The following is a 24,421-nucleotide window of genomic DNA, read 5'->3' on the forward strand; positions in this document are numbered from 1 at the left end:
GAGGTCCTAAGGGTGGGACCCTGATCCAACAGGACTTATGTCCTCATAAGAAGAGATGCCAGGAGCACGCATACTCTGGGGCAAAGCCACATGAGGACAGAATAGGAAGGTTGCCATCTGCAAGCCAGGGAGAATCCTCTCCAAATACCAAACTTCCAGCACCTTGTCCTTGGACTTCTAGTTTCCAGAATAAGAAAAAAAATTTTCTGTTGTTTAAACCACTTAGTCTGTGGTACTCGGTTATGGCAGCCTGAGCAACTATAATAAAGGCAGCAAATCTTTTTTTTTTTTTTAATTTTTTTTTAACGTTTTATTTATTTTTGAGACAGGGAGAGACAGAGCATGAACAGGGGAGGGTCAGAGAGAGGGAGACACAGAATCCGAAACAGGCTCCAGGCTCTGAGCTGTCAGCACAGAGCCTGACGTGGGGCTCGAACTCACGGATCGCGAGATCATGACCTGAGCCGAAGTCGGCCGCTTAACCGACTGAGCCACCCAGGTGCCCCAAAGGCAGCAAATCTTAACTGAAATCGACACATATTCAGGTTATAGGTCTGTCTGCCTTTTCTGTCAACCACCATCACTAACTGTGGGGTTTACAGAAGTTTCATCTACTGACCAGGGTTCCAACTAACATCACATCAGACCACAAGGCCACTTACAACAAAGTATGCACAGCAGCAGAAAGACCACGGGATGTAGTGACCCTCACGTATCATATGACCTGGGAGCTGCCACCTTGCCAGATCAATGAGACAGCCAGTTGAAGGTGTAAGTGAAATGCCAGTTTGGAGAGGATGCCCCACAAGGACAGCAGACCCTAAATCAACAACCGCTATCCGGGGCTGCATCCCCAACAGTTGGATCTTGGAAATAAGAGACAGGAGGGGATGGGACCCTGATTACCCTCTTACCCAGTGACCCACTTGGGAATCCGGCTTCCTGCCCCTGAAACTCTAGACTCAGTGGGTTTAGAGAATGTGCCGCCCAGGAGTAGAATGCTTCCACCAGGGACACAGTAAGAGGCCATTACATCTGGAGTTACAGCTGTGGCCCAGTCATTCTGGGCTTGTGTGCCAAAAGACCAGCAGGCAAGGAAATAGATCACCACCATGGCAGGATTAATTAGCCCTAATCCTCAGGAAAAGGCACAGACAGGGGGACAAAAAGTAGGAGGGAAAAATATGTGCAGCACCAGGTGCTGCACTAGGACATCACTTGGTACTCCCTTGCCCCGAGGTTTACAGTAAATAGATAGACAAGGGCAGCAGACACAGCCCGAGAAAGGCATGGTGACAGGGACTCAGACCCCACTGGGATGAGGCTCCATGTCACTTCAAGTGTGCCTTTCAGCTGAGAGTGGAATGGGAAGTAGTGGAGGGAGACGATGACCAGTGTGGCCTGGAGACCAGCTGCAGCAGAAGGGGGTGAAGTATGTCCTGCTAACACTCCTCTTGAAGGTTTCTCCTGGGAAAAGAGCATCGCTGGAATCTGGGAAGAGCCCGCTCTGAGAACTTATTACGTGAACCAGGAGGATGCAAACGGCACCGGGGGTGGATACTTTGGTCCCCCGCCCCCCCCCCCCGAGCCGTACCTCCCCCAGGACTGAAGGCTCCACCTTCCTGCTGCTGTGGGGGTGCCGGCAGCTGACACCTCTCCAGGGATGCCCCCTCTGTGGATGGTGTACATCTGACAGCCAGTTGGCCCGAGACCTGCAATCTGTACCCAGTGACTGACCGGTGGAGGTTCCATGGTTCAGCTCCTGGGCCGGATCTGGGGTTCTCTCTGTTCCACAGCTCTCTGTAAGGCTGGCTCAGACCCTCTTCATAACTGCTGTTCAGCCACTCTGTGTCCTTCGCCACCCCTTCCCCAAAAGATGCCGATCCTGACAATGTTGTCTGAGAAACTTCATGCACAAAAATGTGCCTGGGGATGCCCAGCTGAGCAATGTAACTTCCCCGGCTTGCTCATGAGTACAAGGTCCACAGCTACCTGACAGGGAGTCCAGGCATACTGAAGGCACCTCAGTCAATCTATTTCCCCCAAATCTGCTCTTCAGATGTTGGTGAAATGGTGCTGTCATCAATCTATTATATCCCATCACCTAAGCCAGAAACCTCAGAATCGTACCCTCAGAATGGTACCCTATGTCTTTCTCTCCCTCACAGCTCTGCCCGTTCTGCCTGGAACATATTTATACTCACAATGACTTCATTTTTGGGACACTGATTATTCTTAGTTCCCATACTTTTCATTCTTCCTTCTGTTTCCTTGAAGGATCCAGCTCCTCCTCTTGCTACATACAAAGCTTCGTCTATAGCCTATGTTCATCGTGGACGTAATTCAATTAAAGAACTCATCTAGCACCTTGCTTTCATCTCTCGACCCTACAGAGCTGACTCCAGATCTATACCTCCAGCTCTGACCTCTCTAAGAGGGAGGTCTGTTCTCCGCATTTAGCACACAGATACATCACAGGTATCTTTGTTGTATGCTTCAGAGTCATCTCAAGTTCAAATACATCTCTGGGGAACAACCTGTGCTTCCCTCTTTCACCAGTGGACTCAGCCTGTTAATAAGGGGCCCCTTCTTCTACCCCAGATACAGACTTTGGGACTGACATCTCCAATGGGACACCAGATGCCACACTCGATCTCACTTCTCCAGACTAGTGTGAGGCCTGCAGACCTAATTCTCACACCCAGGGAAGGCAGGAGCTAGAGAGATGGCAGGAGAGAACAGTATCCTCTCTCATACCCCAGATGGTAAAGATGGAGACAAGAAATGAAGAGCCCACTCACTGCGCTGGCTCACAGAATGGCGAAGAAAGATCAGGTATGAGGTTTTGGCTGATAGATAGTAACCCTTGGAAGACAAACAAGTGTGCTAAGAGAGTGTTTGAATACAGCAGTGTTTGTAGATAAATGCTCAATATTCCCTGATGATTGATACCAAGCCTACAAAAACAGCATTTATTTGATTCACTGGTTGTTCCCCTGAAATTTTCTTACCTCCGTCTTCTCTCCGTTTCAACCAAGGAAAATCAAGAAGTTTTAAATGTGCTCTTCACCCCAGAGCACATGATAATAAGCACTTTAACAGGAAGACATTGTGGCTTTTACAAGATCATAAGAACAGATAAATATCACGTCTTGTTAACTAGGTTGGTGTTTCTCTAAGAAATAACGTTTATCTAATAGAAGTGGAACAAGAATGTCCAGTTTGACCAGTCTTTCAGCTGCCATTTATTTTTTTACCTTTAAAAAACCCCGAGAATAGCCACTATCAGAGACCTACATCCCACCTGGGAAAACGTCAAATTATCCACACTTTGACCTGCAGGACTGAAATATCCTCTCTCCTGCACACACAGCCATAGAGGCAAGCATACCCAGGCCTCTGAGAGCTTCTGCGGATCCCTATCTTGTCGCTCACCTGCTGCCTCTGTCTTCTCACTTGGGCAAACTGAGACAGCATCAGCTGCCGGTCCAGCAACTCCATCGTCTGCTGTCTCTGGATGTCCACTGTGGCCCCCATTCCGACTCTGGCTTCGGCCGTGGGTTCTGAAGATGAGAAGATGGGCTCAAGTGTCCGGGAAAAGAACTTTGCCATCCAGCTGGGAACGTAGAGAACCCGGTGAACTTGAAACATTTTGCTGTTGTAGCAGATGCCTGATATCTGAAAGAGGAAAGTCCAGCTGGGTTGTTTCACTGTAACAATGTTAAAGAACATATTTAACACAGAAATCAATAACCACAAGGTATTTCAGATCGTATTTTTCATCATTTTAGCAGTGTCAGGTGATAACCAAAATCCTACCAAGTTGCTGAATGATAAGCAGTACAAATCAACAAAAATTTATTCAGTAAACAAATTTGTTTTTTTAAAGCTAGAAGAGACAGCAAAATTCTAACCACGTAACACTCAAAGTACTGGTAAAATATTTAAAAAGCAGTATTTTCTTTTAAAAAAAGAAGCTATATAAGACCTGGTTATCAAAACACTTTCACACTATACTAGCACTGTGGTTACTCTTATTGGCAGATGGCCATCAAAGAGAGACACTGGCAGAAAACAACTTTAAGGGTGTAATCCAGCCATGTAATACATTGATCAGAAAATAGGGGCGGCTGGTGGTTCAGTTGGTTGAGCGTCTAACTCTTCATTTTGGCTCAGGTCATGATCCTAGGGTCATGGGATCGGGTGCCCGCATGAAGCTCAGTGCTGAGCATGGAGCCTGCTTAAGATTCTCTCTTTCCTCTCTCTCTCTCTCTCCCTTCCTTTCTCTCTATCCGTCTCCCCAGCTTCTGCGTGTTCTTTAAAATAAAATTAAAAAAATTATCAGAAAATAAAGACAATTTAAAATTTACATAGTGTTCTAGTACATTTTTCAAGTACTGATTTTTCTAGTTTTAAAATCCTCGCCAATAGTTAGTAATTAATAATTCTATTTACAGCCAAGCCTACAAAACTCGTATCTTTAAGGTAATTCATATGGTAACAGATGTCTAAAGACTCTTGGTTTTCTAGGTTAAGTGAGTATGGCAATTCCTTTGTAAAAAAAAAAAAAAAAAAAAAAAAAAAAAAAAAAAAAATCTTTAGGGGCTCCTGGACAACTCAGTCGGTGAAGTGTCCAACTACGGCTCAGGTCATGATATCATAGTTTGTGAGTTCAACCCCACGTTGGGCTCTGTGCTGACAGCTCAGAGCCTGGAACCTGCTTCAAATTCTGTCTCCCTCTCTCTCTGTCCCTCCCCTGCTCGTGCTCTGTTTCTCTCTGTCAAAAATAAGTACATATTAAAAAAATTTTAGTGAAAAAAATATTCTGTGAATTTGATTCTTAGGGTAAGAGATTATTCACACCAAATTAGAACATAACTGATAATATGCTAATAGGAGAAAAGTACACTTTAATATTTTCTTAATAAAATTTAAATCAAGTAGGCAAGACTTGTTGAGCATCTAGTATACACCAGGCACTGTTCTAGGCACTCAGGGGACAGCAGAAGACAAGGTACACAAGATCGTACTCTCAAGGAGGTAACAGTGGCCAACATGGAGAACACACAGTAAATGAGCAAACAACAATTCCAGATACGTTCTGTGAAGGAGACAAAATAAAGTGGCTTGGAGAAGGGACCATCTTTAGGTCAGATGTCAGGGAAGCTTTGGAGAAAGTGACATTTGAGCAAATATCTTCAGGATAATGGGATGCCAGTGATTCGAAGAACTGGAGGAAGAACACTTCAGGCAGTGAAAACAGCAAATGTGATGCAGGAGTGAGCCTGGGAACGTCTATTAGAAATCTTAGTGGTGATATCGACCGGGCAGTTAGACAGACAGACCTGGAACTTAGGGGGGAAACTTAGCACAGCTAAAGATTTAGAGGTCACAGGCACTGACAGCGGTTAAAGCAATGGGACTAGATGAGATAACAGCAAGGGTGCGGGACGAACAAAAGGGTGAAGAGGACTTAGGATTCAACCCAGCAACATTCTGTGGATGGACAGAGTAGGAGAAGCGAGTGACGTGATCTGAGAAGGGCTTTCAGGGGACAGGAGGAAAACCAGGAGGGCTCAGCATCACTGAAGCAAAGAGAACAGTGTTTTAGGCTGGGAACAGCTGGTGATGAACCACACAGCTCCGCCACGTTCAAGTAGGACGGGGAGGAAAATGACCGCTGGACTTGGCAAAATGGAGGTGTCTGATAACCTTCTAGGAACAGCTGTGGTGCAGTGGTAGGAGCCAAAGACAGACTGGAGTAGAGGGAAGAGTGAAGGTAGAGGAGCTCTGGTTTCAAATAATTTCCATGTCACTTTTCTCAACAACGGTACAGAACAACATAGAAAATGAAAACAAACAAATTCCACGTTCAGTGAAACTAGAAAGCATCTGTAATCCTGAACTACACTAAACCAAATGGAAAACACATTGAGGAATTATAAAATACCTTGGCATATGGGGAAAAAAGGTAAATCCAAATGCTGGCAAGGTGGCTCAGAGCTCAGACAGGCTCAGGGATCAGAGGCAGGCGGGGGTGAAATGGGGCACTACTTCACTCTGTGGGAGAAGCGGTCTGGCCTCCTGCCCCCACCCAGCATGGTGCATGCCACCCCTACCCCCCCCCCCCCCCCCCCCCGCCTCAGTGTGGCTCGTGCCTACTCTCCTCCACAGGGAGAAGGTAAGAGCTCTGTGGGGCACGAATCAAAGAGACTCTAAAGTGGGCAGAGCAAGCCCAGAGGGGAGGCCTGGGGTTCTACCCATGAGATTCCACACAGAGGAGACAGGTCCTCGCAGAGGGCCCAGAAGAAGACAACAGAGCGGGTGCAGGGAGAGGGGGACTCTACTTCAAGAGATAATAGTTAAAAGAGTTTTCTAGAATTAATAAAGAATACAAATCTCAGATTGGAAATGTTCAAGAAGGACAACAAAAGGAAATTGATCTCTAGATTCACTGTAGTGAAACAAAGAAAGAAGTCCTTAAAAATAACTGGAGATAAAATATAGACAGCCTAGAAAGGAGAAACAATGAACTCTCTGCAGAACAGCAAACTGTTATAAAGAAAACTAAAAAACTATAAAAAGGCACATAAAAAAAACCCCTAGTAATAAATAAAGGCATCATATCCATGAATAGGAATTTACCAAATTGTTAATATACTAATTTTCACCAAATTAAGATATAAATTCAATATAGTTTGAAATAAAATCTTTTTTTTTAAAGTTTATTTATTCATTTTGAGACACTGAAAGAGCAGCATGAGGAGGGAAGGGCAGAGAGAGAGGGAGAGAGAGCATCCCAAGCAGGCTCCTTGCTGTTAGCACATGATGCCCCACGTGGGGCTCGATCACACAAACTGTGAGATCACGACCTCAGCAGAAATCAAGAGTCAGACGCTTAACTGACTGAGCCACCCAAGTGTCCCCAAAATAAAATCTTACTAGGGTTTTTTGTTGGAACTTAAATAACAACTCTAAAATGCATTTGGAATATTTAAAGGTTAAGTGTTAAAAACATAATGTTGGGAGAAACAATGCAGACAAAAAAATGTATACATTATATGATTCCACTTTTGTAAATGGATTGATCTGAACTATATATAAATAAAGTGGGAAAACCAGGAAGGGAGCATGAGGGTGATGACCATATGTCCTAGGAGAGGAGTCACAGGAGGGAGGGGCACCAAGAGGCTTCAGAGGCTGCTAGGACTCTAGCATGCATGGGTCTCAGGTGTGTTCACTTTACACTGATTTGTTGGTTTCATGACATTTATGGTTTAGGCACATTTAGTATGCCATATATATATATATATATATATATGCCATATATATATGCCATATATATATGCCATATATATATATGCCATATATATATATATATATGCCATATATATATATATATATATATATGCCATATATATATGCCATATATATATGCCATATATATATATGCCATATATATATATATATATGCCATATATATATATGCCATATATATATGCCATATATATATATATATGCCATATATATATATATATATATGCCATATATATATATATATATGCCATATATATATATATATGCCATATTTATATATATATAAAAAAACATATTTTAAAATAAAAAAGAAAGGATCCAGAATGGCCAAAGTAATTTTAAAGAGACATAATAAGGCTTACCAGATTTTAAGATCTGATCTAAAGGTGGAATAACTAAAATAATATGGTCTTTATGTAGAGCTACCCAATCTACCTAAGGAACAAGAGCACAGAAGGAGACTCTGGAGTCCCTTATGGTAAGGGCATGTGGTACACAGCAGGAAAGGGTAAGTGGAGGGAAAGACCAGCTGAACTCAACACGGGGATAAAGACAAAACAGACCCCCCTCTCTCCAACACCATGCATCAACTCCCAATGCATTAAGGAAACAGATAATTCACCGTACTTTAAATCTCTCTGCACAAAATATGGAAGGCACATCTTTTTGACACTGGGATGGGGAAGGATTTTTAAATATGGATCAGAGAGCACAAACTATAAAAGAAAACATTTTAGTTTACAATTCAAAAGCTACAGTGTGCCAAAAAGTCACCATAAATGAAGTGAAGGGACAAGAGCCTAAGGAAAGTACTCAGAATCCTCGAAGTCAATCAACAAAGGTAGTATTCAAAATAAAGAGTCTCTATACATTTATCAGAAAAAGACAATCAACCAAACTTAAAAAGCAGGTGAACAGGCAATTTCAGAAGAGGAAGTTCACAAGGGCAACAAACACATGAAAAGATTTTATTCTCACTTGTTTTTAGGGAAATGCAATGTTAACTATTATAATAATTTGGAAAAAAATGGGAAAAATCTGGGATCAAGTTTTGGTGAGGACGAGGAGACCTGACAACCCTCACAGTCCTGAGGACAAGTAAAATGGTGGTTCAAGCTCTCTGGAGAGCAATGTGGCTGTGACCAGACCTGAGCTGAGCTGAAGGCTTGCCTCAGGGAATGTTCTACTGCAGTGCTGTATTTAACAGTTAAGAAATGAAACAAAGTGTCTCCAGGAGATGAATGGTAAAAGACCGGCTTATTCATCCAAGGGATCACTAAACAGCAGTTAAAATAAATTGGGTGTATGTGTGTTCATATATTTTTTATTTAATTTATTCTTTAAATTAATTAATTAATTTTAATATTTATTTACTTTTGAGAAAAAGAGAAAGCGTGTGAGCAGGGGAGGGGCAGAGAGAAAGTGAGACACAGAACCGGAAGCAGGCTCTGGGCTCTGAGCTGTCAGCACACCGCTTGACGTGAGGCTTGAACCATGAACCGTGAGATCATGACCTGAGCCAAAGTCGGATGCTTAACCGACTGAGCCACCCAGACTCCCCTTAATATATTTTTTAAATGTATCATACACTGTAGCCATCTTTCCCCATGATTTCAAAATTAAAATAATAGTATAGGCAATTTATGGACACATATAGTAAGTACAGAACCACGGAGAGTGGCTTCTTCTACAGCAGGATGGGGAAGAGGGGAGTTGTGGGGGTAGCACTATCCGTGTGTGTGTGTGTGTGTATAATTTTTTTTTAACAAGGAAAGAGATAGGAAGTGTTATGGCAAAAACATATAATGGATTGGAGGCAAGGAATTAGAAATGCCTTTTCTAAAGATCTGGGTAGGAAGGAAAACAGAAAATGGGGCTGTATTGCATTGATTTTGCTGAAGATAGCAATGTGATGTTATAAACATAACAAAATAGGAAAATAATTGACCAAATTAGAACTGTGAGATTTGAATTAAATAAAAAATTTAAAATGTTTGCTTTTTCGATTCAAAGCCTCAACCATGATTGTGAGTTTGTCTATTTCTCCCTTTATTTCCCTTTTAATGTCTTGTATGTATTTGGAAACTGTTATTAGGCACACATATAATTGACCCTTATCATAACAAAGTATCCCTTTTTGTTTTTAGTAATACTCCTATAGCAACCTACTTTGTCTGATATGAATGTGGCATTTCAGCTTTCTGTTTCCATGATATATCTTTCTTTATCATTTGACTTTCAACCTTTGTGTGTGTGTGTGTTTACAGTGTGTTCTGTAGGTTGTATATAGCAGTTTCTGACTTTTAATTCCAGTCTGACCATTTCTGCCTTTTGATTAGAGTGTTGAACTCTTCATACTTAATGTACTTACTTTGATATATAGTTGGATTTTGCTATTTGGTTTCTATTTGTCTCATCTGTTTTTTGTTGTTTCTCCTTTCCTATTTTTCTTTTGTGTTAAAACAATAGTTTTTAGTACTTCATTTTAATTAATTAATTAATTTATTTTTTTAGCAATATCTCACTGCATATTTTTCTTGTGTTTGCTATAGGGATCTTACAGAATCCATCTTTAACTTACCACAATGTGTTTAGAGTTAATATTGAATTATTTCAAGTAAAATATAGGAAACTTGCAAGAGTTTAGTCCCACTTAACATCACCCCTATCCATTGCCACTTTTTTGTCTTATATAGTACACCTATATACTTCATACTATCAATATGGTGTCATTTTTGCTTTATGTAATCATGTTTTTTACAGAAATTAGGTAAACTAATAAAAATCCACAGCTTTTGCCTCTATTTAAAGAGATCACAATTTAGCAGAGGTTCTTAATTTGCAGAGTAGGGGAGTAATCGATTCTTTCAAGGAACTGACGAAAGCTAAAGATTTTCACTCTCTTGCCCATGTCTATGCCTGCCCCCCACCATCATGGAAACACTCACCAAAATTGTGTGTTCAGTTTTAGTAAGACCATCCTGTGAACAATTAGGATAATTTATAACCCATTAATAAATAAGTATACTACTGTAAATTCTGGCAGGGATAAAACAGGGCTTTTGTGCTCATTTGCTTAAATTTCATCAGAAGGGTTCGCTTCCTATTTGAATGTGTGCTCTGGAAGAGGAAGAAATGTGGTTGGTTTTGATCCGTTTGACCACTGTACCTAGAACAGTGTCTGGCACATAGTAAGAATCCTTTAAGTATTTGCTGAGAGAATGGCTCTACAAAAATAAATACGTTATTTTAGATTCACCTGTCTATGCCTCTGGTACACCAGTATGACCTCAAGTTGTCAAATAAATAAAATGCTATTCATAAATGTTTTAGCTATTCATAAAGGATTAAAATATGAAGAGCTCAGGCAGTTTAGTTTCCTATTAATATTTGATAATCACCACCCTTTTCTACGACAAGATGGGGAAGTTAAGAACACCTGCATTAAATTCTCTCTAAGTTATATACCTCATTACTACCATGAGCTTTCAGAGTGTATTATTATTACACCACATTTAGACATTACTTTTTTTAATGTTTACTTATTTTGAGAGAGAGTGTGGGCACTTAAGCACGAGAGGGGCAGAGAGAGAGGGGGACAGAGGATCTGAAGCAGGCTCCAGGCTCTGAGCTGACAGCACAGAGCCCGATGTAGGGCTTGAACCCACGAACTGTGAGATCATGACCTGAGCTGAAGTTGGACACCAACTGAGCCACCCAGGTGCCCCTTTACACATTACTTTTAATTTTAATTTTCATAATCGCATAAACCTATCACATACTGGGACTTCTGAATGAGAGTTTTCTCGAAACACACAGTTTGTGGGGGGAAAAAAAGACAAAGAGGCTTTAAAAATAGACCAGATGCTCAAATTTGCATGTCGAGAGGCCAGGGGAAACACTAACAGAGGGGCTCCGGTTAGGCCCTCAGAGTGGGAAGCCCAAGATCAAGCTGACAGGCCCAATGACAAGGGACAAAGCAGTAGCACTGGTCTCGGGAAGGCCGGGACTGAGGTCCAGGATGACCAGATATGGAACAAGTGGCTTGGTCCTGGGAAGGCCAGCTAGAGCCAGAATCAGAGCATTCAAGCCACAGGAATCAGGAATCCTGGCCCAGGAAAAGAAACCCAGAGGTCAGGAGAGCATTCTAGGCCACGTGCAGTTGAAAGCACAGACCAAAGAGCCAGGCCACAGCCCTGGATTAGTGCTAGGAGCTCCCCATAAGCTAACAGAAGCTATTACCTCATAAATCTAACTGAGAATGTAAAACTCAGGCAATGCTTTTCTTTTAGGCCATTAGTAAACATGGGCATCAATTACTTATGCTGATTTTTCAGGTTAGTAGTCCTTTTAGAAAGGGAACCATGAAATAATGCTCATCGGGCAAATAAAGAATTTAATTTGCCGGGCATACAGTAGGTGAAACCCTCTTGATCATAGACAGTAAACCTCAAGTGTCCTCTGGTCCTGCTCAATATTAGCATGAAACCACAGCCGACAAAGGTGAGAAACCATGACTGGGCAAGGACACCCACCCAGGTGTTTAATGATCTCTTTCTGCAGGCAGCTGTGGCTGAACAGAAACCTACACAGCAAACTGCACCTTGGGGTCCTGTGAGCCATGGTCCCAACATTCAGAAACCTATCCTCTAATGGGACAATAGGATAAACACCAGGAGCTGCTCTTCTGGGGAGAAAGCGCTGCATTCACAAGACAGGGACGAACCAAGGGAACAAACGTCCCTTGGCACAGGGACCCTGTCATACGGACTTCATATGCACTCAGGTCCTAAAGAAACCAGACTGACTGAGGTTTTTCATCCAGCATTTATTCTCTCAACACATACTTAACATTTACAATGTGCCAGGCTGGTTCTAAATGCTGGGATACAGCAGGGAGCAAAACAAAGAAAATCTTTTCTCTTAACAGAACTTACATCTACCTATTCCCTTTCTTCATTAAAAGAAACAAAGGAGGAAACTTTGGAATTACTTTTTTTTTAACCCAAAGAATATGTATGCAAATTAGAATTGCCTAAAGTTATTTCTGCCATTTGTGATTAATTATGAAATGATTATTCTTTTCATAACAGACTGAATCATGGGACTTTCGCATTTATTGAAAGAGTCTTGCAATCTTGCTCTTTGTCAAGTGCAAAAATGATTCAGATGAACTTCTTGTAGCTTTCCTCTCTTTTAATATCACTTAAAAAAAAATTTTTTTTAATGTTTATTTATTTTTGAGACAGAGAGAGACAGAGCATGAACACGGGAGGGGCAGAGAGAGAGGGAGACACAGAATGTGAAGCAGGCTCCAGGCTCTGAGCTGTCAGCACAGAGCCTGACGTGGGGCTCGAACTCACGGACCGTGAGATCATGACCTAAGTCGAAGTCGGACGCTTAACCGACCAAGCCACCCAGGCGCCCCTAATATCACTTTCAAGTATCTGATTAAAGCACTGGGTATCCTGATTCTTGGGGAGTTAAACTGGAAAAGGGATGGAATTAGATTGATCACAGAATTTTTCTTTTCTTTTCTGTTCTTTGCTTTGAGGAAAGAGGGGAAAGGGACAGAGGGAGAGAGAGAATCCCAAGCAGGCTCCACCCTCAGCATGGAGCACAACGCAGGGCTCAATCCGACAACTCTGGGATCGTGACCCAAGCCAAAATCAAGAGTTGGATGCTCAACTGACTGAGCCACCCAGGTGCCCCACAGATTGTTTCTAAATAAACTGTCTTAGGAGGCTGCTCTAAACTTCTCCTTTTGGAAAACCACAAATAACAATGCTTATATACAGAAGTTTATTCTCCTTCATGTTATAAAAGCTCTAACTAACTTAACTGCATTCCAGGCAGCAGAGGGAAGAAAATGAGGGAGGACAGAAGGACAAACGCTACTTTAAGGAGCCTTTCCAGAAGTCCCACCAACATGTGGGTTTACAGCTCACTGGCCAGGATGCCAGGATTTAATGTGATGGCGATACCCAGACGAAATGGAAACTGGGAAATGTGATATTTTATTTAGTTGGAGGCAATATTGACCCAAATGAGATGAAGGTTCTGCTACTAAGGAAAAAGTATGTCAGGAGACGAGCGTCTTCAGCACATGGGAAAAGCTTAATCAGGTATATTAACATAAATCCCTTTCAATACTCCTTTTAACAAGGATATCATCCCCCTTTAAAATTACATTCACTTTCATAAACTGATTTAAGAAAATAAAGAGAAAAGAGACTTATATTGAAACTTGTTTCCTAAATAAACTAAAAATGAATGTGAAGATGTAGGACGAATTATGCGTTTACAGATATAGACTCAATGGTGAAAAACACAATGCTTTCTAAGGCAAGAACAAGACAAGGATATCCATTCACCACTTTTATTTAACACTGTATCAGAGGTCTTAGCTAATGCAGTAAGAAAAAAAAAATAGGCACAGAATGGAAAGGAAGAAGTAAAACATATAAACAAAATGTATTTCTTAATGACATGATCATGTATGTAGAAAACTCTAAGGAATCCATTGAAAAGCTACCAGAAATAATAAATTTAGCAAAACTGCAGGATACAATAGCAATATATAGAAATCAATTGCATTTCTATATACCAGCAACAAATAATTAGAAAAGAAGTTATAAAAACAACTCCATTTAAAATAGTATCAAAACCCACAAATACTTAGGAATACATTTACTAAAAGAAGTGCAGGGCCTATATATACTGAAAATTTAAAAACTGTAATGGGGACTTAAAGGCTTGCTAAATAAATGTAGAAATATACCATATTCATGGATTGGAAGACCCAATATTGTTGAAATGTTTATATTAGTTATTTATTGCTGAATAACAAATTGCCCAAAACTTAGTGGCTTAAAAACAATAAGCAGTCGTTATACACACAGTATATATGGGTCAGAAATCTGAGGGCAGATTCATTAGGTGACTGTGGTTCAAGATCTCTCACAAGGCTGTAGTTAAGATGTTAGACTACCTGTGCTCATATGATGACTGGACATGAAGGATCAGCTTCCATGGTAGCTCAAAAACACAACTGGCAAGTTAGTGCTGATTGCTGGCAGGAGGCCACAGTTCTTTGCCATGTGGACCTGTCCATATTGCTGCTTCAGTGTCCTTGGGACATGGCAGCTGGCTTCCCCCAGAGCAAATAATCTGAGGGAGCAAGACAGAAGCATCTGTGTCTTTTATGACCTGTTCTTTGGAGTCACACACCATCATTTCTGCCATAGTGAACTGTTAAGTACAGGCCACACTCTAGGAGAGGGGAATTAAACTCCATTTCTTGAATTCTGAAAGGATTTGTGGGCACATTTTCAAATAATCTCAATGGCAATTCTCCCCAACTAATCTATAGTTTCAGTGAAATCTCAAACAAAATCTTAATTTGTTTTTGAAATCTTAATTTCTTTTTTTTTAAAGAAATTATAAGCTGATTTAAAAATGCATATGGAAAGTAAACATTCCAAAAACAGCTAAACAAGTTTTGAAAAAGAACAGCACTGGAAGACCGACATTATGTGATTTCAACTTAACATAAAGCAAAATTACTCAAGACAGTATGGTACTATGACATATGACAGTATTGGCGTAAAGATATGCATATAAATCACTGGGACAGAAAAGAAACTCAAGAAAGAGACCCACACTGGTTAACTGATTTTCAACAAAGGTGCCAAGGTAATGCAAAGGAGCAAACAGTCTCTTCAACAAATGGTGATGGAATGATACTAGATAACTGTATGGAAGAAAATATACCTCAGCTCTTACTTCACAAGAATTACACTCAAATGGGATCACAAACCTAAATGCAACAGCAGAAAGTATAAATTCTAGAAGAAAATATCGAATAAAAATCTTTGTGGAATTGGATTAGCACAGATTTCTTAAATAAGGCACCAAAGGCTCAAACTATTTTAAAATTGAAACACTGAATTAAATCAAGATTAAAAACTTTTGCTCACTGAAAGACATAATTCAGGAAACAAAGAGGCAAGCCACAGACTGGGATAAAATTTTTACAAAATATATCCAACAAAGGGCTTATGTACAGAATATAAAAAGAATCCTTTTAACTATTATAAGACAAATGTAACCCAGTGAAAAAGTGTGTAAAATATTTGAACAGATACCCCACAAAGGAAGATACACAAATGGCCAGCAGGCAGAAGATGTTCAAACCATTAGTCATTAGAGAAATGAAAATTAAAACCCAAGGTATCACTACATGCCAACTAGAATGGATAAAGTTAAAAGAGCTGACAAAACCAAATGCTAGCAAGGATGTGGAGCAACTGGAACTCTCACGTACTGATGGTGGAAATGGACAACAGACAGCCACGGTAAATCATATTGTACTACTTTATAATGTTTAACATACATTTATCACATGACTCAGCAATTCTCCTCCCAGATATTCACTCAAGAGAAGTGGAAACATGTCCAACACAGCATTATTCCTAACAACTCAAACCTGGAAGCAATCCAAATGTCTATCAACTGGTGAATGGACAAACTGTGGTACAACCATACCACAGGTTAATACAGTAACAAGGACTGAGAGTAATAAGACCAATCTTAAAAACATCATGTTACCTGAAAGAAGTAAAATACAAAAGAGTTCACACTGTACAATTCCAATTATATGAAATTTTAGAAAAGGCAAAACTAAAATGACATAAAGAATATGAGTGGTTACCTGGGCATGGCAGTTGGTAAGAGGACAGAGAGCAAAAGCAAAAGAAATGAAAAAATCATCAAGGTGACGGGGCTGTTTTCTACCTTGATGGTAGTGTTCGTTACCTGACCATATATAATTATCTTGATTGTTACACAGCTGTATACAATTACCAAAATTCACCAAAATTTACACTTAAAACTGAATTTTATTGTATATAAATAACACTTTAATAAAAGTTTTGGAGAAAAAGAAGTTTTCATAAGAAAGTGAATGTGAAGATCTAGAAAGATCTAGACATTTCTAGATACATTAATCTTCTTTTCAATTTTATAAGAGGTGGGACGTTGGTAAACTAAAAACAATCTTCAGCAACAAAAACTTCTGATATATTGAAAATGTTCCCAGCTAACATGAACTAACAGAACTTTTTGGGAGTAAGCTATGCCACTGTTTATAATTAATAAATTCAAAATCACATGCATTGATTTTACCATAGTCCTTTCCCACAGGCTATCATTAGGATAGAAGAGAAATATCAACACAATCAGTCCCAAAAAGGAAGGAACATTGGACACTTCTATTTAAAAAAAGCAACCAAGAAACAGTTTAAAGAGATAATCAAAAGTGATTGAAGGGTTTCCATCTGTTGATAGGAAAACGATGAGAAGACTGTGGGAAACTGCTCTGTGCTGCAACTGACATGATAATCTACCAGTAATCATCTAAAATTGACAAGTACGGGTGTTTTCTTGGTAACCTCGTCCTTATCTTCATTTCTTTCTCCTTTGACCAGTAGCACTACATTATACACATGCACGCGCACACACATACACACACATATTTAAAATATATATATTTAAAATATACACGTGCATATATATTTTTTAATTTTTTAAAATGTTTGTTTATTTTTTGAAAGAGAGAGAGCGTGAGTGGGGGAGGGGCATAGAGAGAGAGAGAGGGAGACACAGAATCCGAAGCAGGCTCCAGTCTCTGAGCTGTCAGCACAAAGCCGCTGATGCAGGGCGCAAACTCACGAACCGTGAGATCATGACCTGAGTCAAAGTTGGACGCTTAATCCACTGAGTCACCCAGGCACCCCAATATATATACATATATATATGTTTAAATGTTTATTTATTTATTAAAGTTTATTTTTGGGGAGAGAGAGAGAGAGAGAGAGAGAGCGAGCGCGCATGAGCGGGCCTGGGGCATACAGAGTGGGAGAGAGAGAGAATCCTAAGCAGGCTCCACACTGCCAGTGCTGAGCCTCCTATGGGGCTCAAACTCATGAACCGACGAGCTAAAATCAGGAGTTGAATGCTCAACTGAGTCACCCAGGTGCCTCCAGGTTAATATATTTTAAATTATCCTTTCAGCTTTTTCAAAGCCTTTTAAATTTCATTTTCTTGTACATGACAATGCCAGAAACACAAAGCAAGGAACTATTTGTTGAAAGGTGGGGTTTCAGCTGTAATTTTTTTTTTTTTTTTTTAGTATTTCTTTGAGAGGGAGGTGCAGAAAGTGAGGGAGAGAGAGAATCACAAGTAGGCTCATGCTCAGTGTGGAGCCTGATGTGGGGCTTGATCTACAACTGTGAGATCATGACCTAAGCCGATATCAAGAGCTGGACACCCGGGGAGCCTGGGTGGCTTAGTTGGTTAAGTGTCCGATTCTGCTCAGGTCATGATCTCATGGTTCTGGAGTTCAAGCCCCGTACTGGGCTCTGTGCTATCAGCTGGGAGCCTGCAGCCTGCTTCAGATTCTGTGTCTCCCTCTCTCTCTGCCCCTCCCTACTCATGCTCTGTCAGTCTCTCTCTCTCAAAAATCAACATTAAAAAAAACCAAAAAACAGAAAAGAGTCTGACACTCAACTGACTGAGCCACCCAGGTGCCCCTGAGCTACACCTTTAACCCATTATATGGACGACCAGTTAAATATCTTAATCCTAGAAGAACAAGTATAGCAATAGGCTGGATTCTTTTTTTTTTTTTTTTAATTTTTTTTTTTTTTTTATTACGTTTCTTTATTTTTGAGAGGCAGAGAGAGACAGAGCCTGAGCAGGGGAGGGGCAGAGAGAGAGGGAGACACAGAATCCGAAGCAGGCTCCAGGCTCTGAGCTGTCAGCCCAGAGCCTGACGTGGGGCTTGACAAAACAGGAGATCATGACCTGAGCCGAAGTTGGACACTCAACTGACTGAGCCACCTAGGCGCCCCTGCTGGGTTCTTCACATCAGGATAGTAGGGGCTGCCAATGGGATAAGCCCACAAAATTCACAACAAAGGTTACAGAAAGTTGTTGACATGTGTCTTTCAGCACTGCTGGGTACTTTTAAAATTTCTTTATATCCAGGATCTCCCTCCTGATTCATGTCTACAACTGACAATGACCAGGGCCCCATGTTAGTGGTGTAGTCTAGGGAGGATCTAACAGTAACTTTGTGCATGTCTTGTGGTTGAAACTGACATAGATGAGAGCCCTGAAAGGAGCAATGGGAGGCCCTGGACCCACTGGACTAGGACAAAACGTCTGGCCGTTGGTCCTGGCACTACCACACATCAGTTGTGCAGTCAGAACTTCAGCTGCCCCATCTCTGAAATCTTTGATTTCCCATTTGGGAAGCCCGGTTTCTCCACCACTGCAGAGCTTGTGTTAACAACTTAGTATGGTAGTACACACTGAAAGCACCCTGACAGTCACAAAGCATTACAAAGTAATGCTTCGTAGCACAGAAACTATTTTGTGAATTCTGTGAATAGTGAATTTTGAAACTCAATAATTATTTATAGATTATTTTGGGATTATAAAGAATACTGTCTAATTCCTAAACTGAAAGACAAGATGACTCAGAAAAAGCTTCAAGGTCAGGACCTAAATGAGTGAGATTTTGCTCGGAAAAGAAGGGACCTAAGGGTGAAAGGAGGGATATAGTTGGAAGAAACTGCATGTGGTTATATAAATCTACCTCTTAGGAGCACAGACACTGAAGCTAGACTACCTGCATTTGAACTCTGTCTTCACTACTTATTAGCTTGTATTCTTAACAAGTTACTTAATCCTCTGTGCCTTTGTTTGTTTCATCTATAAAATGGGGATAACAGTCCCTATTTCATCAGGTTTTTATAAATGCTAATTAAGATAATATTTATAGGGGCGCCTGGGTGGCTCAGTCGGTTAAGCGTCTGACTTCAGCTTAGGTCACGATCTCGTGGTTCGTGAGTTCAATCCTCACATTGGGCTCTCTGCTGATAGCTCAGAGCCTGGAGCCTGCTTCAGATTCTGTGTCTCTCTCTCTCTCTGCTCCTCCCACCACTCACTCACTGTTTCTCTCAAAAACAAATAAACATCAAACAAAAAAAATATAATATTTATAAAGTGCTTGGAAAAGAGCTGTATTAGTCTGCTTTCTCTAGGCTGTCTATGCTGTGGGAACAGACCATCCCAAATTTCAGCAGCTTACAGCAAACATTTATTTTTCAACTCATTTTATATGTCGGCACAGCCATGCTCCATGTGTCCCCTTCATTCTGAGGTTTGGGCTGAAGGAGTAGCTTCTGTCTGGCACGTGCTTTTCTCATGGCAAAGGGAACAGAGGAATGGTGGAGCTGTGCAGTGGTTCTCAGAACTTCTGCTTGAGAAGCATGCATCACTTCTGCTCAGAGTTTAGTGGCTAACCTGAGTCACAGAGTAGAGGCTGATGTTGACAGAGCACGGGGAGGCCCCGCAGGGCGGCCCCCACTAGAGAAGGGCAGCACATACTTCGAGCAAGCAAAAGTATCTGAAGAAATAACATAATCTCCTACAAGCGCATGGTACGAAGTAAAGAATAAGTGACGACTTAATGGCACAGAATCCCAAGATAGGACAAGATGTTCGGGAAGAGTCAAACTTAGCCAGTTTCTCTGAAATATATGGCACATAGGGGACAGACTGGTATGTGAGGCCAAATTTTGAAAGGAAGCTGGGTGTTTGCCTACAGGTGAAAGATAAAGTGCAGCAATAAAAATTTAACACCTGTATTTTATAAGCACTTCTGTGACAGCTTTATCAAGACACTGGTGATAATAAGTTCATTGATTCTACACTGAGCATGTAAAAATCAAGCCTACTGGACATTCCCTGTCTAACAGGACCTTCGTACTGTCAGCCTTGAACTCAGTGACAACTGTCACGCCATGGTAGAGGACAAAAGGGTTCTTTCAGTAGGTCCTGGCTACATGCAGTCAGGATGGGTGAGAGGGGCAGAGAGAGGAAGGGGAGGAAAGGGGGCTAAAGGACGAGGAACAAATGAATCCGTACGAGAGAGACAACGTGTGCTTGTGATGTGCGATATGCCGATAAGCACTCCATTTGGTGTTGGGATTATAAGCACCATGTTAACTGCAAGAAGGTGAAGGCACCCTGTACGTCTGGATGTTCCTGGGAAGTCACTACCGTCTTACACTTCTACACATGGCCCTTCCACAAGCCCAGCCAACTTCCCAGCTCTATCCAGCCTTGACTTCTCTCTGCTGGGTCTGCCCTCAGTTCAATGAACTGAAAACCTCAGGCATCAGGTGAGTTTTCGGACCCACTCTATTGTACCATTCTTTGGTCAATCCAGAGAAGAAACAGAAGGGAAGAAAGAAAAAAAGGAAGCATGAAGAGAAGAAAAAGACAGGAAAAGGAGGAAAAGGAACAGAGGACCCAACACACCATTCTCATTCACCAGGGAGTAGTCAGGGCTCCAAACTTAACTCCAAAGAGTTTAGATCTCCACAGACTATGCTAGTTCCATAAGCTTTCCCCTTAATGTTATACCATGACTTGGAAAGCCAATCAACATAAGGTTCTGGGGACGCTTCACTGGCTCAGTTGGTTAAGCATTCAACTCTTCATTTTGGCTCAGGTCATGATCTCACATTTGTGGGATCGAGTGCTGCGTCACTGCTTGGGATTCTCTCTCTCTCTCTCTCTCTCTCTCTCTCTCTCTCTCCTCACTCTCTCTCAAGTAAATAAACATTGTTTTTAAAAAAATCCATAAGGTTCTGTCTGATGCTTTTTCTTTTTCAGCTACCATAAGACAATGTCTTATATTTTTTCTTTAAAACTATTGTGGATGGATGAGTAAAAAAGCAATCATAGCCCACAAATGAGGCATCCTGACTTCTACAGGATTGCTCACTTTTCCCTTCCTCTTTTTCATGATTTACAAACCCTAATGAGACTTCTGTAATCTCCCACCATTGTGAGGCTTTTTTGTTTTGTTTGAAAAGCTTTAAAGATCCCCAATGCCTACAGAAGGAAATACAAACTCAAACCACATTCAAAGTTCTAAATAATCTGCCATCAATCTATGTTTCTAATCTTATTTTTGGGTAGGGCAGATTTTTTTTTTCTCCCATTAGGTTGCTTGATCATAAGCTAATCAAAGTCTGACATATTGTAGAGAACAGGGAAAGAACGCAGGAAACAGGCAGGCTGCAAAGGATAGCTGAAGGGGATAAGCCTGGAGTCTGAAAAATATAGGCCTGTCTCTTAATTTGTCCCCAGAGAGTTCAAAAGAGGACCAAATGACGATAAATATATGAACTGTAAAAAGAAAATTGGCGAAAGCAGGCTCTTTCTGTTTTAATCATTCCAGAATCAGCTCAGGCCCGAGACTTCAACTTTTGAGAATTAGGGTACATCCCAGTGGTGATGACTCACTACTCTATGATTCATAAAATGGCAGAAAATGAAGAAGTACAGGGATATGGATGGCCCAAAGGCTCTCTGCAGAAGCACAGAAAGAACTTAAATAAAGTTCAGTAAGGAAACAACATGGTCTCTAAGGAGAAAAAGTATTAATGTGTAACAAGACCAGAGAACTTGTTACTATATAAAGAATGCCCCCAATTTCTGAAGGCCGCTCACCAGAGACCTTAAGAAGACAGTCAAATATGACAGTGAAAATGTGATGGAAGCAGGTGGGCACTAACACCTCGAAGTTCGTGCTTGCACTGAGATATTTCACTTGGCTATCGTAGCCAAGCTTTCCAATTACAATTTTGTGACCTTTCATGGAAACGGTTGTTATTTTAAATATTAAATGTTGGTATTAAAAACCAGAATTAACAAAGGAGAAACAATACAACATAAAATACGTATTCATGACACATGTGAATAATCTCGAAGTAATCTTTAAGCAAACCTGAATGCCCCTGACCCTTTCTGGGCAGCAGGTGGAATCTGGGCTGGATCACAAAACAGAACTGAAGAGTGACAGCTGTCCTAGGCAACTGACTTAGTACTGCCCCTGGAAAGCTAAATACTCTTCCCCTCTCAACCTAGGAAAAAAATTTAGTCCTCCTTTTCTCTGTGACATCACTGAAGACAGAAAGCAGGCTCCTACTTAAGTAAGTGCTGTCCTGACTCAACTCTATCAACCACTCTCCTTTCAGTCAGTGAGGTATTTTAAAGTTTTATATTCAGAAACATTTATAATCATGCAAGAATAAATAACACAAGGAGAGATTAAAAACTAGCCTACCCAAAATAAACCCACCAGTAACTAAATAAAATAAATCTGAAGTTGGCAGCTTTCCAGAAAAGCACGAGTAAAGTTTGTGGTTTCTATGACAGCAGATACACATGACTTATGTTTTACACAAATGTCTTTTTCAGAAAAAAGCTCCTTCTCCTAAACAACACAGAATGGCCAGATTGAAATAAAATCGCTTCCTTAACACACACAGTATGTCAGGAGAACTATTGGTTTCAATGCTGGAAGGTGAAATTTCATTAACAGGTTTCCTAATATGCCCCCAGAACACTCAATACCATCTGTGCAGTTCTTTTTGTAGTAAGAATTTTATTTTATTTTTTAGCATTTGATGTAGGATTAAGAAAAAAAAAAAAAGGGAAGTCACTTGATATACATGGGAGAGAAGTCACGTTGAGCAACAGACATCTGGGACAAGCTGTGGCTTTGTGAATCTCAGACCCTGATTCTATAATCAAGTAATGTGTAAACCGAACATTCACAAATAATTTTAATATCCTTTATAATTATCCGTATCTAAAGTATACTATATTATATTAATGTTTCATAATAAAAACATGTTTTTTTGGAAAAAGTCAGAAATAAAATATTCATTAAATTCAATACAAGCACCAACATTACTGTAAGGCATGAAGGAAAGAAACACTGGCTATGATTATCACTGATGTTAATCACTGTAAATAAACATAATATCATCTAATTATGATGAATAATAATGAAGAACAAAACTGAAATGAATATTTGTCAGATTTGTGTTCATTGTAGGTCAACATAGGCTGAATTAATTACTGTTAAAAGTGAAAATTCAATGGGCTCAGAGGTGTTCATGAATAGGTAGACTGTTTAAATGCTAAATTCTGGGAATTATATTCCAAATACTGTGCAATGCTATTTACTCTTCTTCTTCCTCTTTTTTTTTAAAGTTTATTTATTTTTGAGAGAGACAGAGATAGAGAAAGCACAAGCTGGGGAGGGGCAGAAGTAGAGGGGGACAGAGGATCCAAAGCAGGCTCTGTGCTGACAGCAGAGAGCCTGATACAGGGGTCAAACCCACGAACCGTGAGATCATGACCTGAGCCGAAGTCAGATGCTTAACCGACTGAGCCACCCAGGTGCCCCTCTATTTACTCTTCTTAAGGGATTTTTATGTTAAAAATTTGTTAAACTTCTGACTCTTAAAAAGAAAAAATCCAACAATTCCATACATCACACAGTTCTTATCACGACAAGACACCCCAAACTAATATAACACTGTATGTTTACTATACTGGAATTAAAAACTTAACTGTAAGAAATTTAAACAAGTACCTACTACCTGTTAAACATGTAGTGGAAAAGACTGTGATCATAACACGCATATTTTAGATTTTAAAAAGACTACAAAGAAATGAAAAAATGCAACCTCCAATTCTAGAGCACTGAATGCCACAAAATGAAACTTTCTGGGGTGATAGCAAGCACTTGATTTAAAACCAGAAGTCTGAAAACAATAAAGAAACAAAATGAAATGTTTCAAAACAAATGTCACATAATGAGTGATTAAAGAAGGGTTTGGATAATATGACCCAATCAATCAATAGTAAACCAGCACAGTGAAATAGCATATAGTCAGTCCGGTACTTCTCAAATTCTTGAATGCTTCAGGAAAATACTGAAAACAGGACTCAAGACCATTTGCTGCTAAAAGAAACAAAATGTATCAGGAAAGAAATAGTAGACCATCATGCTGCTCTTATTATGAGAGCATCGCACTATCTATTGTTTGCAGGCTAGTGAAGTAGCTTTTAATCAAACTGACAGTTCAAGTGGGAGGAGATTAGGAGATTAAGAGACAGCTTGGTGACCATGCCCCACAGATGCAGTCTGATCCCACACTGTCACCAG

At 40.5% G+C, this 24,421-nt stretch overlaps 1 protein-coding gene across 5 annotated transcripts in view; it reads right to left on the reverse strand.

Moving 5' to 3' along the window:
* Positions 1–24,421, reverse strand: part of UBAC2 (UBA domain containing 2) — a 182,323-nt gene that overhangs the window by 32,077 nt on the left and 125,825 nt on the right. For all 5 annotated transcript variants that reach the window (XM_060636806.3, XM_060636807.3, XM_060636810.3 and 2 more), the window contains one exon: positions 3,436–3,678. In XM_060636806.3, coding sequence (XP_060492789.1) covers positions 3,436–3,678 — 243 coding nt within the window. The remainder of the gene's footprint in view (positions 1–3,435; positions 3,679–24,421) is intronic.

The sequence above is a fragment of the Panthera onca genome, chromosome A1 (genome assembly GCF_046562875.1).
Source record: "Panthera onca isolate mPanOnc1 chromosome A1, mPanOnc1 haplotype 2, whole genome shotgun sequence".
NCBI classification, from domain to species: Eukaryota; Metazoa; Chordata; class Mammalia; order Carnivora; family Felidae; genus Panthera; species Panthera onca.